The sequence below is a fragment of the Myotis nattereri genome, assembly GCF_964212035.1.
Source record: "Myotis nattereri genome assembly, chromosome: 9".
NCBI lineage: Eukaryota > Metazoa > Chordata > Mammalia > Chiroptera > Vespertilionidae > Myotis > Myotis nattereri.
This window is the reverse complement of record NC_138084.1, coordinates 38,692,060-38,706,722: the sequence shown is the minus strand read 5'-3', so window position 1 is coordinate 38,706,722 and position 14,663 is coordinate 38,692,060. Positions and strand designations below refer to the sequence as shown.

At 44.8% G+C, this 14,663-nt stretch overlaps 1 protein-coding gene across 1 annotated transcript in view; it reads left to right on the top strand.

The window, feature by feature from the left end:
• SYT9 (synaptotagmin 9) overlaps positions 1–14,663 on the top strand; it is a gene marked incomplete at both ends in the record, with an annotated part of 134,768 nt that overhangs the window by 38,287 nt on the left and 81,818 nt on the right. The window contains one exon of the mRNA XM_081100249.1: positions 12,398–12,740. Within this exon, the coding sequence (XP_080956375.1) occupies positions 12,398–12,740 (343 nt within the window). The remainder of the gene's footprint in view (positions 1–12,397; positions 12,741–14,663) is intronic.

Sequence of the window (14,663 nt, the reverse complement as noted above, 5' to 3'; positions counted from 1 at the left end):
CAGGTCTCAGGAGAGCACTGTTAAGATTATTCCTTGTTCTTTCCGTTAGAGTTGAGTAATTTGCATTAAAATCTAAAGTATTTTTTCTTTATGATGAATTCTTTTTAGAATGATTGCTGCATTCCTGGGTCATATACCGGTATTATTGATCATTCTGATGACAAATAAATGCCAATTTCTATGCATGACTACTGATGAAAATTAGAGAATTAAAAAAACCATCCTCATTTCAGCAACATTGAGCATTTACTGAAAGGAAGTTGACTTACAAATATATAATTTGTAGAAAATTGACAGGTAAATACAAAGATACAAGAATCAATGCTTTCAATTAATTGCCAATAATCTAAGCCTGATTGTGCTTTTAGCACAGGAAGGTGTATGACTTGGGGGTACCTTAGGTTTTCAGGTATAGAAATCCAACCTAGTAAAGAGGTTACATGTTGGAAAAGAGTCTGTGATTTTAGTTTTGGACCAGGGTTTGCGCCAGACAGAGAAACAAAGAAATAGGGAAGAGTTTGAGCCGGGAGTGGACTTTAAGCAATCTTGCCACGTGGAACTTTCTCAGGAGAGGTATTTGTAGGGTTAGTGTTGGCCATAAGACATGACTATCTGGAGACATCACCTGGCTGTAAGGTGTCTCCTGAAAATGTAGTTTATCTGGCACACTCCACCCCCAATTACATAATATCTTCATCAAGGCAGCTCAGTTCAATGCGTTGTGAAGTTAGGTCAACAGATAATGCCTCTCTCCGGAGCCCATGCTCCTTTCACTCCGCTGCACTGCCTCTGTGGAGTCGTAAATGTGCAGAGAAGCATGAAATATTGTGTCATTTTTTTAATCATGAGGAAAAGGTAATCCTAATGCTTTCTCTATACACACTTAAAAACATGACTTCCTCGGCAGTTCCTTTCCCAGAAGCACATTTTTTTTTAGTGGGTATAAACGTGGAAGTGATACCTAGGTTAGAATTTTATCATTCAGCAAACACTGAGTGCCTCCTGCATGCCAGGCATCACACTAGGTTGCAGAAGATATTTTAGATATACAATTTCTCTCAATTCCAGAGTATGCGCTTAGAAGGGCCCTTTCATCTCATCCCATTTCGTTTTATATTAGGAAGCTTGGGCTGAGATATGAGTTTCGGTTCCCTGAGCTTATGCAGGTGACTACAGGTAGGGCCCAGAATACAAAACAACTCATTCTTCAGCAAATCCATCCGGTTCCCAGTGGAAACAGGCAGCACGGTCAAACTAGGCAATTTGAGGAGCGTTTAATACAGGAACTTTTTATAAAGGCATGGTCAGGATTCAGGGAAACCAGCAAGGGGCAGGACAGTACTCCAGGGCTAGTAACAACAGGGAGCCATTGCCACCCATAGGCCTGAAAGAACCCAGGAAAAGAGCTGTGGCTTTTGGTAAATGGACATATGCAACAGGGCGACCTAGCAGGAGGAAAGCTGGAAGAGCAGATACTGTAACTTCATTCTCTTCCCACCCTCTAATAGCCCACTGAGATCTCCTATTGGCTGAACCCAACAGAAGTCAAAGGCAAGGGAGCCCTGGATATAGTCCATGTGGGTCAGCCTCCAAGGTCCCGAGCAGAGTGGAGAGGGGAGGAGAGTGGATTTGCAGTGTTAAATGGAAATGTACAACACACAGTTCCCTACCAGAAGACTTTGTATGCACCTGATCTCCCAATGTTAGGACATAGTTTCAGGGTTAATTAGATGTTGGAAGGTCTTTGGCTCTCTTATAAAGGATACCACCTATGAAGGCTGAGTTTTTTGAGTATAAGATTTTTAAATTTTCTCATTTGAAAGAGACAGTATTGTTTTAGAGTCATAGAATTCTAATAACTGAAATGCCCAGAACCTAAGCTTTCATTGGCCCACTGCCCCCAACAGCTCACCGGGGTGCACCAGGACTTCAGGTACTTCTTGCAAGAATTATTGGGAAACTCTAGGGAGTGTCTCACGTGTGTTTGTGTTTTAATCCTCACCTGAGGTTATGTTCATTGACTTGAGAGAAAGAAAGATCCACGTGAGAGAGAAACATTGGTTGCCTCCTGAACCCACCCAACCAGGGATCGAACCTTCAACCTAGGTATTTACCCTGACTAGAATCAAACCTGCAACTTTTTGATGTAAGGGATGACACTTCAACTAGGGCTCACATGTGTTTAAAAACAAGTTTGTACTCAGACTCTGGGTCATTTCCTCATATATCCAGGCTCTCACCTAGTTGTTGTGCTATGAAAAACAGTCTCATCATTTAACTCCCTTCATGCTAATAGAAGCCTGGGAGTCCTCTGTCCATACCTGTATAGGCACAGCTAACCGTGAGCACCTACATGGGACTGCTCTCAGTCAGGCCCTATGTGTAAGGGTCAAGGTTGTGCCTGAGGAAGAACCAAGGAGAAAATCTGCCTACTTCTGGAGTCCAAAGCAATAACAGACTTCCACATACTGCATTGGACCCCATGCGGGTGGGCACATGTCAAGTGCAAGGCTACCTTGAGCTTTCTAATCAAGCAACCCACTTACCCTCTGTACAGAGAAGTAAGAGATAGGAAAACTAACCAGAAGCATTTGGAGAAAAGTCACTCTTCATGGGAGCCAGTAATGGGAAGAAGCAGCCCACCCTAACATCACACATTTATTTCTTTATGATATCATTGTAAAGCTCGTTCACTAACGTGGTTGTCAGCAACCTTTTGATCATGTTTCACAGGGTAGATGAGAAATGTAAACACTAATTGGATCAGAGCAAGACCAGATCAGCCTAGGAAATGGCTCGGGCTGACAGAGTTTGGAAAGGGGTCCTGTGGGAGGCGGGAGTTATTGAGTCAATGCAGCAGCCACAGCTTCAAAAGAAGTTCAAGCCTCACAATGAAAGCTCAGTGGCAGGCTTTTATACACATGCAAGTGCATCTAATTTTCAAAAAGAGCCCAGCAAGGAGGAATCTCTCCCCTTATTTTTAGAGGTGAGAAATGGCCCAAGAGAAGTGTGGGCAGCCCACAATCTCGTAGTAGGTATTAGAGCTGGACACCAGGTCTCCGGTTGGCAACTCCTCTCCCCCTCCAGCTCCTGTTTCCCGCACACACACACTGAGGACTGTTGCTGAACTCTGGCCTGTACCCAGTCCCTGCATGTTCTCGGGCTTTGTTCCATGGTGTTCTTTTCAGGCAGAGACTGCCCCTGGCCTGAAACTTTGCACATAAGATTTTCTATTCTTTTGCAAGAATCCTGGTGCTTCTGAATGCTTCCATCCGCCTTGCACAGGCCAGGATGCCATGCCAGAAAACACTGCGGATTTCACAAGCACTTACAGGGAAACTGCAGTGGGTGGTAAAATATTTTTAAGTGGATACTTTCCAATTAAATAATTTCAGTAGAGAATGAGTACAAAGAGAGTAGAAATCCAATAGCAAAGCTGATGGTAATTCCTGAGCCTTCCTGTTATGCAGACAGCCAGCAGGAGCTCGGGTACAGGGGGATTGGGAAGGCAGGGATTACGGACTGGAGAGCTAACACCCAGCTCTTACTGTCTGCAGCTCCAGCCACTGTGTAGCCTCCACAGACCCCGCCCCATCTGCTGGAGGCAGAGGGGGTGAAGCCAGTGTGAAGAGGAGCTGGTTACACTGATGAGGCTGCACTTTGCAAATAGAAGGTGCAACAGAAAGTGTTCTCTTATTACTAATTTTAGGCCAGTTGCTTGGTTCACACAGGTAGAGTCATCTGGGCAGCCTTCTGAGGAAGGGATCTGAGGGCTGGTGACACAGTCCTGTTAAAGATGCTCCTCCCTGTATGTAATCACAGCAAAAGGCAGTCGATGCCCTTGGCCAGTTTCTGTGTTCTACATCATTTTACTGGTCTAAGGGCTTCTTAGAGTTAAGGCGGTAGAATGCTGTTTATCTGGCTCAGTACCTTAATAATGGCATGGCCCCTGCAGGCCCAAGTTAATGCTCCCTTAATCCTTACAGTTGGCACCACGAGCGACTGCTAAGAGAGCCTCCTGCATGCTACCTGAATGAAAAGCAAGAATGGTCCTAAAACATAGCCTCCAGTTGGGTAGTGCCCATTGACTTGTGGTTGTTCATAGGAGTTATTATAATGGCTTTGGCCTTAGCTATAGACCTTGCTGTGAACTCAAAGCCATTTGTCAGTTCCACAAGAACCACAGAATGTAAGAGCCATGTCCAAGCCCTTATGAGAGCCGAGGAAGAGCATAGAGGGGTAGTGACTTACCCAAGGCCACAAAATATAAGTGGTGGCAAAGCTGGTCCTAGAGCCCTTAGACCAGCCGTGGGCAAACTACGGCCCGCGGGCCGGATCCGGCCCGTTTGAAATGAATAAAACTAAAAAAAAAAAAAAAAAAAGACCGTACCCTTTTATGTAATGATGTTTACTTTGAATTTATATTAGTTCACACAAACACTCCATCCATGCTTTTGTTCCTGCCCTCCGGTCCAGTTTAAGAACCCATTGTGGCCCTCGAGTCAAAAAGTTTGCCCACCCCTGCCTTAGACCCTGTGAGCTCTTTCCTGGGGCTTCCAGATGCAGTTGAGCAAGTTGTGTCTTGTGCAACATGGGCGAACCTGCACAGAAGCCCTAGCTCTCTCTTCTCCTGGCGTAGCCTCTTGACCACATGGCCAAATGACCCAGGTTTGGTCTTTATATAAGAGAAGTGGCTTTAAGTCAAACGTGGCCCACTCCTCTTTTATGGGCAGTCTTCTCCGAACCCCACTCCGGGTTCCAGTGGTACTCTGCGAGTTGTGAGTAGCCTTACAGGGCTATTTTTGAGGGCAGGGTCTAGTTTTATTTACTTTGCATCCCTGGGTTAGTCTTTAGCAAATACCAGGTGCTCCATAGGAGCTCCTGCTCCTGTCCTTAATATTCAGCTCAATAAGCACCCATTAGATGCCTGATTTTGCTCGTTGCCGGCTCACTTCATAAAGCTTCAGGAGGCCTCAGTATTTATAGACCAAGGTGACCACTTTGTGGCAGTAGAAATAAGTCTGGATATGGAGTGGCTGAATGCGGAGACATCTCATGAAAAAAACAAAACAAACAAATAAAAAAAACCCCAAAACTTACATTGATTGAGTGCCAGTACCTTTCTAAGCACTCACTACAACCCCAAGAGGTAAATACTATTATTATCCCAATGTTGCTATGAGAAACCAAATATGGAGACCTTAGGTTGCACAACAGATGTTGGCTGCAGACCTCCATTGTGTGATTCTAGAGTGTTCTGAACTGCTGGGCTGTGCTGCCTACAGTGTTATTAAATAGCAAAGTCTTCCCATGATTGCATTGCTGAGACAATTCAAGTTCAGTCTTTTAAACACCAAAGCATCTCATTTTAGCCTAAACATATTACATGTTTCTTATACAAGATACCTCAGGGTCACCATTCAGAAGTCACCCTCTGGACTATTGAGGTGTGTACGGAACTGAGTTCCCCTTCACAGGGTAACTCCAGAATTCTGTGATTTTTTTATGCAACAAATGTATTATTATTATTATTATTATTATTATTATTTTATGTTTTTTAAATTGTAAAGTAATCCATGTTTATTTTATTAAGCTTAAAAAATACAGAAAATAAAGTATTCAAATGGAGGCCTCGTGGCCACTGGAAGAGATGGCTGATGAGGGAATCAGCTCCCTAAGGTTTCTCCTAATAACAATGTTTCCTCATTGGTTCACCTAACATCTCCTGAGAGCTGTCTGCTCTTGCCTGTTTCCTCTATCGAATCACATCACCTCTTTCCCTACAAGGCACCCTGCGATATCCTCACGTTCTCCGTGGCTGATGGTCTTAACTGGATTTCCCAGGGTTACCTTTATTAGGCCCCCAAGACACAAGGGTTTTAGGATTAGGAAAGCGTCTTGTGTTGTGAACCACAGTATAAACATATTTCCTGGATCCAGTGTACACAGTGTCATTTATAGACCATCTGCAGCAAATTGATCTGAAATCTGACGTGCTTGTTTAAAATGGAGGTTAAGGGTCCTCACCCCAGACCTATTAAATAATACTGTCTAAGACTAAAACATGTTTTGCTTTTTATTTTTCATTAGGAAACTGTCCAACATAGAGAAAATAATGTAATAAACTCTACATACTCATTACACAGTTTCAAAAATTATTAGCCCATCGTCAACCTTGTTTCACCTACATTTTGAAGCAAAAACTAGCCATCATATCATTTACATGTTTTCTATATGTATCTACACAACATAACCACTGGACTTGAGAACCCGTGTTATTCTCTTTGTGATTATGGATTTATACATTTTATTTTGAATCAATGAGTGGTATGGGCCTCAGGACAGGATATAAATATATATGCAGATGTTCCATTATGAATCACATTTCCCTTAAATTTTTTCATATACATATTTGCACCTATATTTACTTAGTAACATCAAGTTGAAGTATCTGTAATCTCCTTCTGCTAACAATATAGTTCATTTCATTTGCTTTTACATCCTTCCTTCTTTCTTCTCCCATGTATGTTGAAATTGTTGGAATGGAAGTGAATGTATGGTAGTCATTCCTTTGCTCTTTTAAGTCTTTTTCCCCCCTAAAGGTTACATTAAATTTCATAATCTCATAACTAAATTATTTAGATTTTATGTAATTTTTACTGTTTGCTTCGCTTATAACTAATTCTTGTGACCATAGAATGTAAATATATCTCGTGTAGTATGCTCTTTCCTTCTTGGGCTCTCTATTCTGACATGCATTTTTATTTGTCTGTTTGGAGAATTTCCTTAGAATTTCCTTAGGTTTTATGAATAGCGTGTCTTCTGAGTCATTGACGGCTGAAAATGCTTTTCCTTTCCTCCTGTGATTGTGGCTGTGGAATTCTAGGATTACAGTCTCCTTGCCTTGGATCTGGTGGGGTCTCAGGGTATCTGCCTGTGGTTACTGATGCAGCCATATTTCTCACTCGTAGCCCCTGTTTTAAACATCTCACTGAGTCGATGGATCAACTTGCCTCTTGCATTAATTTGTTATATGTCAAGAGCCATTTATTCTGATGGCTCAGCTTGGTTAGTCTCTTTTAAGTTGCTATTTTGTCCCATGTATCCCCTGACTTCAGTTGTCAGTTTATGTGTCCTCTCTGGCCCTTCGCAATTTAGCAGGGCAACCGCCCTTCCCTTGTCCATTCGCAGTGTATGGGTGCTCAAGCTTTTCACTCATTGGACAATAATATTTCCATTTTAAAGTAAGTCCTTACTGTGCAGGGATCCCTTAGAATTGTACGTGTCCAGCTGGTATGTCTGCTGGGTTAGAGGTTAGAGGTGTCACGATACGTTGTATCTGGTGTCCAGTGATGCTACTGCCATACATTACGTCATATGGCTGGGGCTAACAGTACGTTATGTCCTGTGGCTGTGGCTAACAATACATCATGTCCTGTGGCTGCGGCTAACAATACGTTATGCCCTGTGGCTGGTGGAAGAGGGTTCTGATGATCAGGGTGATTGCGGGGCATCCAGGCCACGTCTTCCCTGGGAGGATGCACTCCGTGGCATCTCTGGGTAGTTTCATGCACAGTCACCCGCGAGCAGCAGCACCTCCCCAGTCTGGATCAGACTTGGGTTACCATTTGTCTCCTTTTAGCCCTGAATCTCCATCTGCTTATTCTCTTGAGCTTTGGACAAAAGGACCAATTAGAAAAAAAAAAATTCCTGTTCTTTAGAAAAATTATCTTTAGAATAATAATTTTGAATGTCACTAATTTTTATAATTTTTACTATGAAATATACCAAAGAGTATACATAGTGAATACATGTAGTTTAAAGATCAACAATAAAATGAATAGCCATGTACCTACCACCTCACTGAAGAAATAACTTCTGTTCTTCTAAATAAAGCTATGTTGTGATTCTAAGTGGATTCTTCCTCTTCCTTTCCTGAGGTCGTGAGGTCTGAAGTAGGTAGTATGTATGGCCTTAGTGATTCCATAACAATTTTCTCAGCACTTCTGTCTGAAAAATGAGAGAAAAGTACAGACATACTGTGTAGAGAGCCCCCTGAGCTGCTTGCAAACAGAAGTCCAGATGATCACGCTCAGTGGTTGGCGTAGCTATGTAGGTCACCATGGTTTCTCTTGGGAGGTGTTCCCTGGCCCACTGCTAACCCATGTGGCACCTTCCTGTGAATAAGAAAAAGCCACTCCCGCCCGACCGGTGCTGCTCAGTGGTTGAGCGTTGACTTATGAAGTCACAGTTCGATTCCCAGTCAGGCCACATGCCCACGTTGAGGGCTTGATCCCCAATAGGGGGCATGCAGGAGGCAGCTGGTCAATGATTCTCTCTCATCATTGATGTTTCTGTCTCCCTCTCTCCTCTCTTCCTCTCTGAAATCAATAAAAATAAAATTTAAAAAATAATAGAAAAGAAAAGAAAAAGCCACTCTTGCCATTTGCCAAAAACTTTCTGTAACAACTCTATACACAAAAATGTATAACTCTGAGTGTGATTAGCGCCTCCTGGAGTTTACCAGCCACACTGTAAGTCATGGTAAACACAGGCGGTAACTACAGGGTTCCTAGTGGGCTTCATCAAACTTTTACCTACTGTGCCTACTATGTGCCAGGCGCTCTTTTAGATGCTGAGTAGACAGACGAGTTATCTGCTCTCATGGGTCCCCCATGACTGGACTTGGGAGCAAGCTGTTTTTTTGGGTGCATGAGCTGGGAGTCAACTAACAAGCTGGAGTTGTTCTTGATCTGGATCAGGACCCTGTGATGTCTAGCCAAGGTGAGCCTAGGCTTTCATTTATTTAGCATGGTTTCTGTGCTATGTGAGCCCTGAGGGGCCATGCTGTACCAAGCTGATGAGTTCAGAGTTCAGGTGGGATTCTTAAATCCAGAGTGACCAAATGACCTGCTTTTCCCTGGACAGTCCTGGGTGAAGTCTCTTGTCCCATAGGATTATTTATATCGCCTCTTTTCCCTCTTAAAAGTGTCCCAACCCTGGACAATAAATTATAGGGTCATGTATACTAGTCACCTTCCTGCCATGGTAACAAACACCTTCAAAATCTTAGTGACTTAAAACATCAGCTGCTCAGCTGCAGCCTCTGCCCCTCCTGCGGGTCAGGTTTCAGTTTCCTGCTCATTCTGGATTTTGCGCCTCTGCCCCAGCCATCCCATGATGGCACCCAGGCTGGAAGACCAGCCCTTACATGAGGTCTGAGGTGGCATGGGCCATATCTACTCATATTTCACTGACTAGAGCAAGTCAGGGGGCCAAGACCAACATCGGGGCCTTGGGGTTCATCCTCCTCCCTAGGAGGGAGGGGTGCTGTGGTGGGGAAGAGTGAATATTGGGTGGATGATAGTACAGCTGACCCTACTGCCTTCCCGAGTACCCCTCCTCGAGCCATCCTGGGGGTCTCCTGTCGGTGCCTGCATCAGGACAGTGCCGGAGTTATTAAGGAAGGGGTTTTACTTCCACTTGGATTACAGACTGTATTACGGGATTTCACTGGGGTGTGAAGCCTGTTTTGTGTTCGGATTTGATTAGAGGGAGTGAGGGTTGATTGCTGTGACAGCCTGATTAGCTGGGATGGGGCCTCCCTCCTGTGCTTCCACCACTACCACCTATCATAGAAGTTACACCAACACACTTTCACTCCTGTGTGAGCTGGCAGGCCAGGGGGAGCCTGTGGCCAAACCATGCTCCCCTACCACCTGTCTGGGCTCTATGGTGGGTGTCTTCTAGTGCCCTTTACGTTGCCTCACTGACTACCTATTTCTCATCCCTGCCCTTGTTGCTTTGCATCTGAGTTTTTTTGTTTTTGTCTGTTTGTTTACTTGTGTTTTTTTAGAGAGAAAGGAGAGGGAGGGAAGGAGGGAGGGAGAGAGAGAGAGAGAGAGAGAGAGAGAGAGGGAGAGAGACATCAAGGGTGAGAATCATTGATTGGCTGCCTCCTGTACATCCCATACTGAGGATGGAGCCCACAATCCTGGGCATCTGTCCAACCAGGAATCGAACCATGACCTCCTAGTTCATAGGTTGATGCTCAACCACTGTGCCATACTGGCTGGGCCTGCATCTGTGTTTTTTAATTTTTGCTTTTCCCTCTGTGTCCTGTGTTTTCATTTGCCTTTGTTCAGCATGCAGCACTAATTGGCTTTTCCTTTAAAAGCAATTACAGAAATTCCTCAGTGTTACTGGTTCACGGATGGATTGATGGTACCCATCCTTGTTTTTCATTGTTACGTAAGTTGCTCATCTCATTCCCACGGGACTGAAAAACAGAAAAGTAGCAAAGATTTGAGCTCATTACCCATGTTGAAGTTGGAACCCCAGAGTTTTCAAACAGAGATGCGATGTTTATTAGGGCAAAGATTGATTGGGAGTCATAGAGGAGATACAGTATATCCATCACCAGCCCTGGCAGCTGGCTCTCTGTCAAGAGCAATTTTTCATGAAGAAACGGTTTCATCATTTTAGAACAACGATCAGGTACCTTCAGAGTCATATTGAAAAGCACGTGGGTGCCAGGAGGTCAGCTTGACTCAGGAGGTCAGTGGTTTGCAGGAAGGGTTCGTTTGCATGCCTAAGCAGACTGTCATGGATCATGGATTGCTGATGTGCTGTGGGTAGTTAAATTCGTGACTATTGCCTGACCACTGTGGCTCAATGATTGAACATCAACCTAGGAACTATGAGGTCACAGTTCCCAATCAGGGTACATGCCTGGGTTTCAGACTCCATGCCCAGTAGGGAATGTGCAGGAGGCAGGCAATCAATGAGAATCATCTCTGATGTTTCTATCTCTCTCCTTCTCTCCCTTCCTCTCTGAAATCAATTAAAAAAATTTGTGAATATTAAATAATCAATTCCTAATTTTCTTCTTTACTACTGTATCTCCAAAGCCTAGCACAGTGCCTGGCATGTATAATGATTGAGAAAACTTTGGCTAACACAGTATGAATATTACTGATGGGCAGTAAAGGTATAACCCAGGGAGAGTCCTTGTAGCACAGTAAGGGCAGTAGGGGTGTCCTTTAAAGGAAGGGATTACAGTTCCAGGACTGACTCAGGTTGACACCTCAGCCTCCTTGGCTCCACTAGAAGGTGGGGCGGAAGCATGGAGGGGGCTGGGCTTTGTTCTGAGAGTTAAAAGCTCAGCCACTAGATTCCACACTGTCATGGACCCTAGCTGAGGCCATGGCGCCACAGTCTACGTGGCAGATGCTGTTATCGCCCTGCCATATCCCCTCACACTCACCCTCACCATCTGAGCACATGCCCCCTGCCCTCTAAAGGCCAGCCTTTGTGTTATTTGAATGTGTGATTTTTTCTGGCCACCGCAGCTTACTTTGCCACCCATGCTGCAGGTTGGAAATGCCCCCTGAGAACTTCCCTCAAATCAGTGACTGAAGGGAGCCAATGTTATAAATGGCCCAAGTCCCTGGTCCCTGGCCCCTGGCACGGGGAGACTCCCAGTGTGTGGAGCCTCCTCAGCAGGCTCACCCTCCAGTCCCCCGTGGTGGTAACTGGCTTGATAAAGCCGCCTTTACTTCTGGCTTCCTTCCCTGGATCACTGCCCTTCTCCCCTCGCTGTGTTATCTTCATCTCAGCACACCACTTTCCCTTGAATACTTGTCTCAGGTTTGCTACCCGGGAAATCCAAACGGGGAGCACCGGCCCTGGTCCTGGGCACCCTGACCGCCGGGATGTGGGTATTCCTGAGGCTTCAGAGGGCTTGAGCTTCATTTTGCTGAGACTCTTAAAAGTTGATATCAAGATAGGGAAAGAGCACTCTAGTTTTTTGTTTTGTTTTGTTTTATAAAGTTGTACTCACACAACTCACAAGTGATACTATACAGCTCTCTGTGATGACAGAGGAATTGTTTTTGTTTTTTTATTGTTGACACTATTACAGGTGTCCTACATTTCCCCCCTCCCCCGTTGGCCCATCTCCACCCAGCCCTGCCACCCCTCCCCCGGCCTTCACCACTCTGTTTTGTGTGTCCACAGGCTATGTATATATGTTCTTTGGATACTCTCTTCACTGTCTTTTATCCAGTCCACCCTCCCTTCCCCTCTGAGATGACAGAGTAATTTTTAAGGACAATGAAAACGCCATGCTCATCTAGTATCAATGATTTGTGTTGCCGTGGGAAAGTGTAAATAGTGATGCAGTTATGGTTGACTTGCAGGGCCTTTCTAGGCCCCCTGGATGTACCCTGTCTCTTGCTGCAGCAACCTGTTTCTTGTTTCTAAGCACGGCCTGCATGTTACTTCCTCAGCTGGCTGCTGAGGGATGGATGGGTGGCAGGGCCATTTGACCTGCCCAGTGCAATGGCAGGGTGGCGGGTAACAATCATACTGACCTTTAATCTCTGCTTCTTTGCAGATATCTCGGTGAGCCTGCTGACCCTTCTGGTCACCGCCTGTGGCCTCGCTCTCTTTGGTGTGTCTCTCTTCGTGTCTTGGAAACTCTGCTGGGTTCCGTGGCGAGAACGAGGCCTGTTCTCTGGTAGCAAAGACAACAACCAGGAGCCTCTGAACTATACGGACACAGACATCAATGAGCAGGAGAACAGTGAGGGCTTCCTAGACCCTCCCAGCCCCTCCTCCATGAAGATCAGCCACACCTCCCCGGACATCCCCCTCTCCACCCAGACGGGGGCCCAGGAGAACTGTGCCCACGGTGTCCGCGTGAAGCGCCAAGTCACAGAGCCAACCTCGTCGACTCGGTCAGTAACGCCTCCTTCCTTTCTGAATGCAAAGCAGGGACCATCCACCCCTTCCCCTCTCTTGGCAGCAGTGACATTGAGTCACCAAGGAGCCTGTGACCTTTCACATGTCCATTCGCTGTCACAGACGTGAATATGGGAACTCGGTGCTGCTCAGTGTATTGCACTGAGGTTCCTGAGCTCCGCGCCGTCTCTGCTTGGTCCACAATAACATTTAGTTAGCGTGACTAAGACTTACTCTGTCAGGTACCATCTAAGAACTTCATCCGCACTATTGCATTATGGCTCACAACTTTGTGTGAAGTAGATCCTATTATTTTCATTTCACAGAAGAAACTTAATTCAAGCAGATGAAGTAACAAAATTATATATTGGTAGGCACCTAGGTCAGGGTTTGAACCAGGTTCAATCAACCATCAGAGCCTGAGTGTTTACCACTCCCAGAGCCAGGGCGTTTCTTCCCTTGCCTCGGACCTAGCCTAGCCGGCACGCACCAGCTCTCTGCACTCCAGACTGGCCAGAGGTCTTGGTCCATTTCTAGCCTCTGCAAGGCCTGTGCAGTGCCCAGGCCTAGGGCCCCTCTCTGTGTGGCTGGACACTCTGTGCCCTTTGGCAGTGGAGGGATAGTATAATGCAGTCATAAAAGCAAGCGTCTGGGGCCCAGGGAACTGGCTTTACTTAGACATGTGATACTGGACACCTTAATCTCCGGGTTTCCATTTCCTCTTCTGTAAGAGAGAAAGAGTAACAGCAGACGTATGGGTGGTTTTAAGAATGAAACAACAGCGTGGACATCCTGTGCTTTTCCAGGCCTCTACCTGTAACTACTCCAAAACATGAGCTGCCCGTCTGCTCTCAGGGCTGCTGTTTACAGCACCATTATCCTGGAGGCGGGCCTCTCCCAAGACTCAGATGTTGCATAAAGGTGGCTTTGAGGTCAAACAGCCAATTCTGAATCTTTGGATATAAAAATTCACTTTCAATAAGAGACTATAGGAAAAGAGACTTCGGGAGCAGCTTTTTTAAAAATGAGAATATTTGCTTGAGCAATAGCCAGAGCTGAAAAGCGTGTGCTGTTATTTAGAAAGTCGGAGCACAATTTGGGGGGATTTAAAAAAAAAAATCTTTTTTATTTGTTCTCTAGAAACAGCAATAAGATTTTACCCTTTTAAATGTTAATCGAGTATATCCTGGAAGCTCTGCTCATTCACATTAAGTAGGATGGAATATGACAGTTTGTAATTTAATTTTTTCAGAAACCCACTTTAGCATCATTTCCAATTCTGAGTCAAAGAGCTAAACCTAAGCTGTTCCTCTGCGAGGAAAGGGGTGGTTGTTTGCCTTTTGGTTTAGAAGAAATCCTCGGATTCTATTGCTAGGATTCCTCTTCAGCTTTAACACTTAGGTGTAACTGGAGCTCCTCGATGATGCTATGGGGCTCACGCAGTGGTGCAGACTCATAACAAAATCTCAGTATTCCAATAACTGGGGCCTGTCAGAGGGGGTTCCCATTGAAACTGTCTCCTGTTTGGTTTTACTCTGCGTGTTAATTGTTCTGATCTGGGTCCCCTCGACACAGGGTGATGTGCTGGGTTTTTATTAGATTGTAGATCTGAGGACTCTGCTATCATTCTGATGAACTGATAGCAACCACATCACTCTGATTACCACAGTATTTATTCTAGAAAAGTGTGTAAGGGCTCTGCATATCAAAAAGAGATTGTATTTAAAAATAAAAACTATAGATACCTTCACCACTGATTTGTAGACATTAGCTAGAAGGAAAAAAATAAGTAAAAATAGAAGAGAGATGGAATTATTCCTGTAAAATATATTTTACTGCATTTAGATTGATTTTTGTTTTGGAGTCATGCAATTAAATTACCTTTTCTGACGGCCAAAACAAGCTTAGTTCTATCTGAA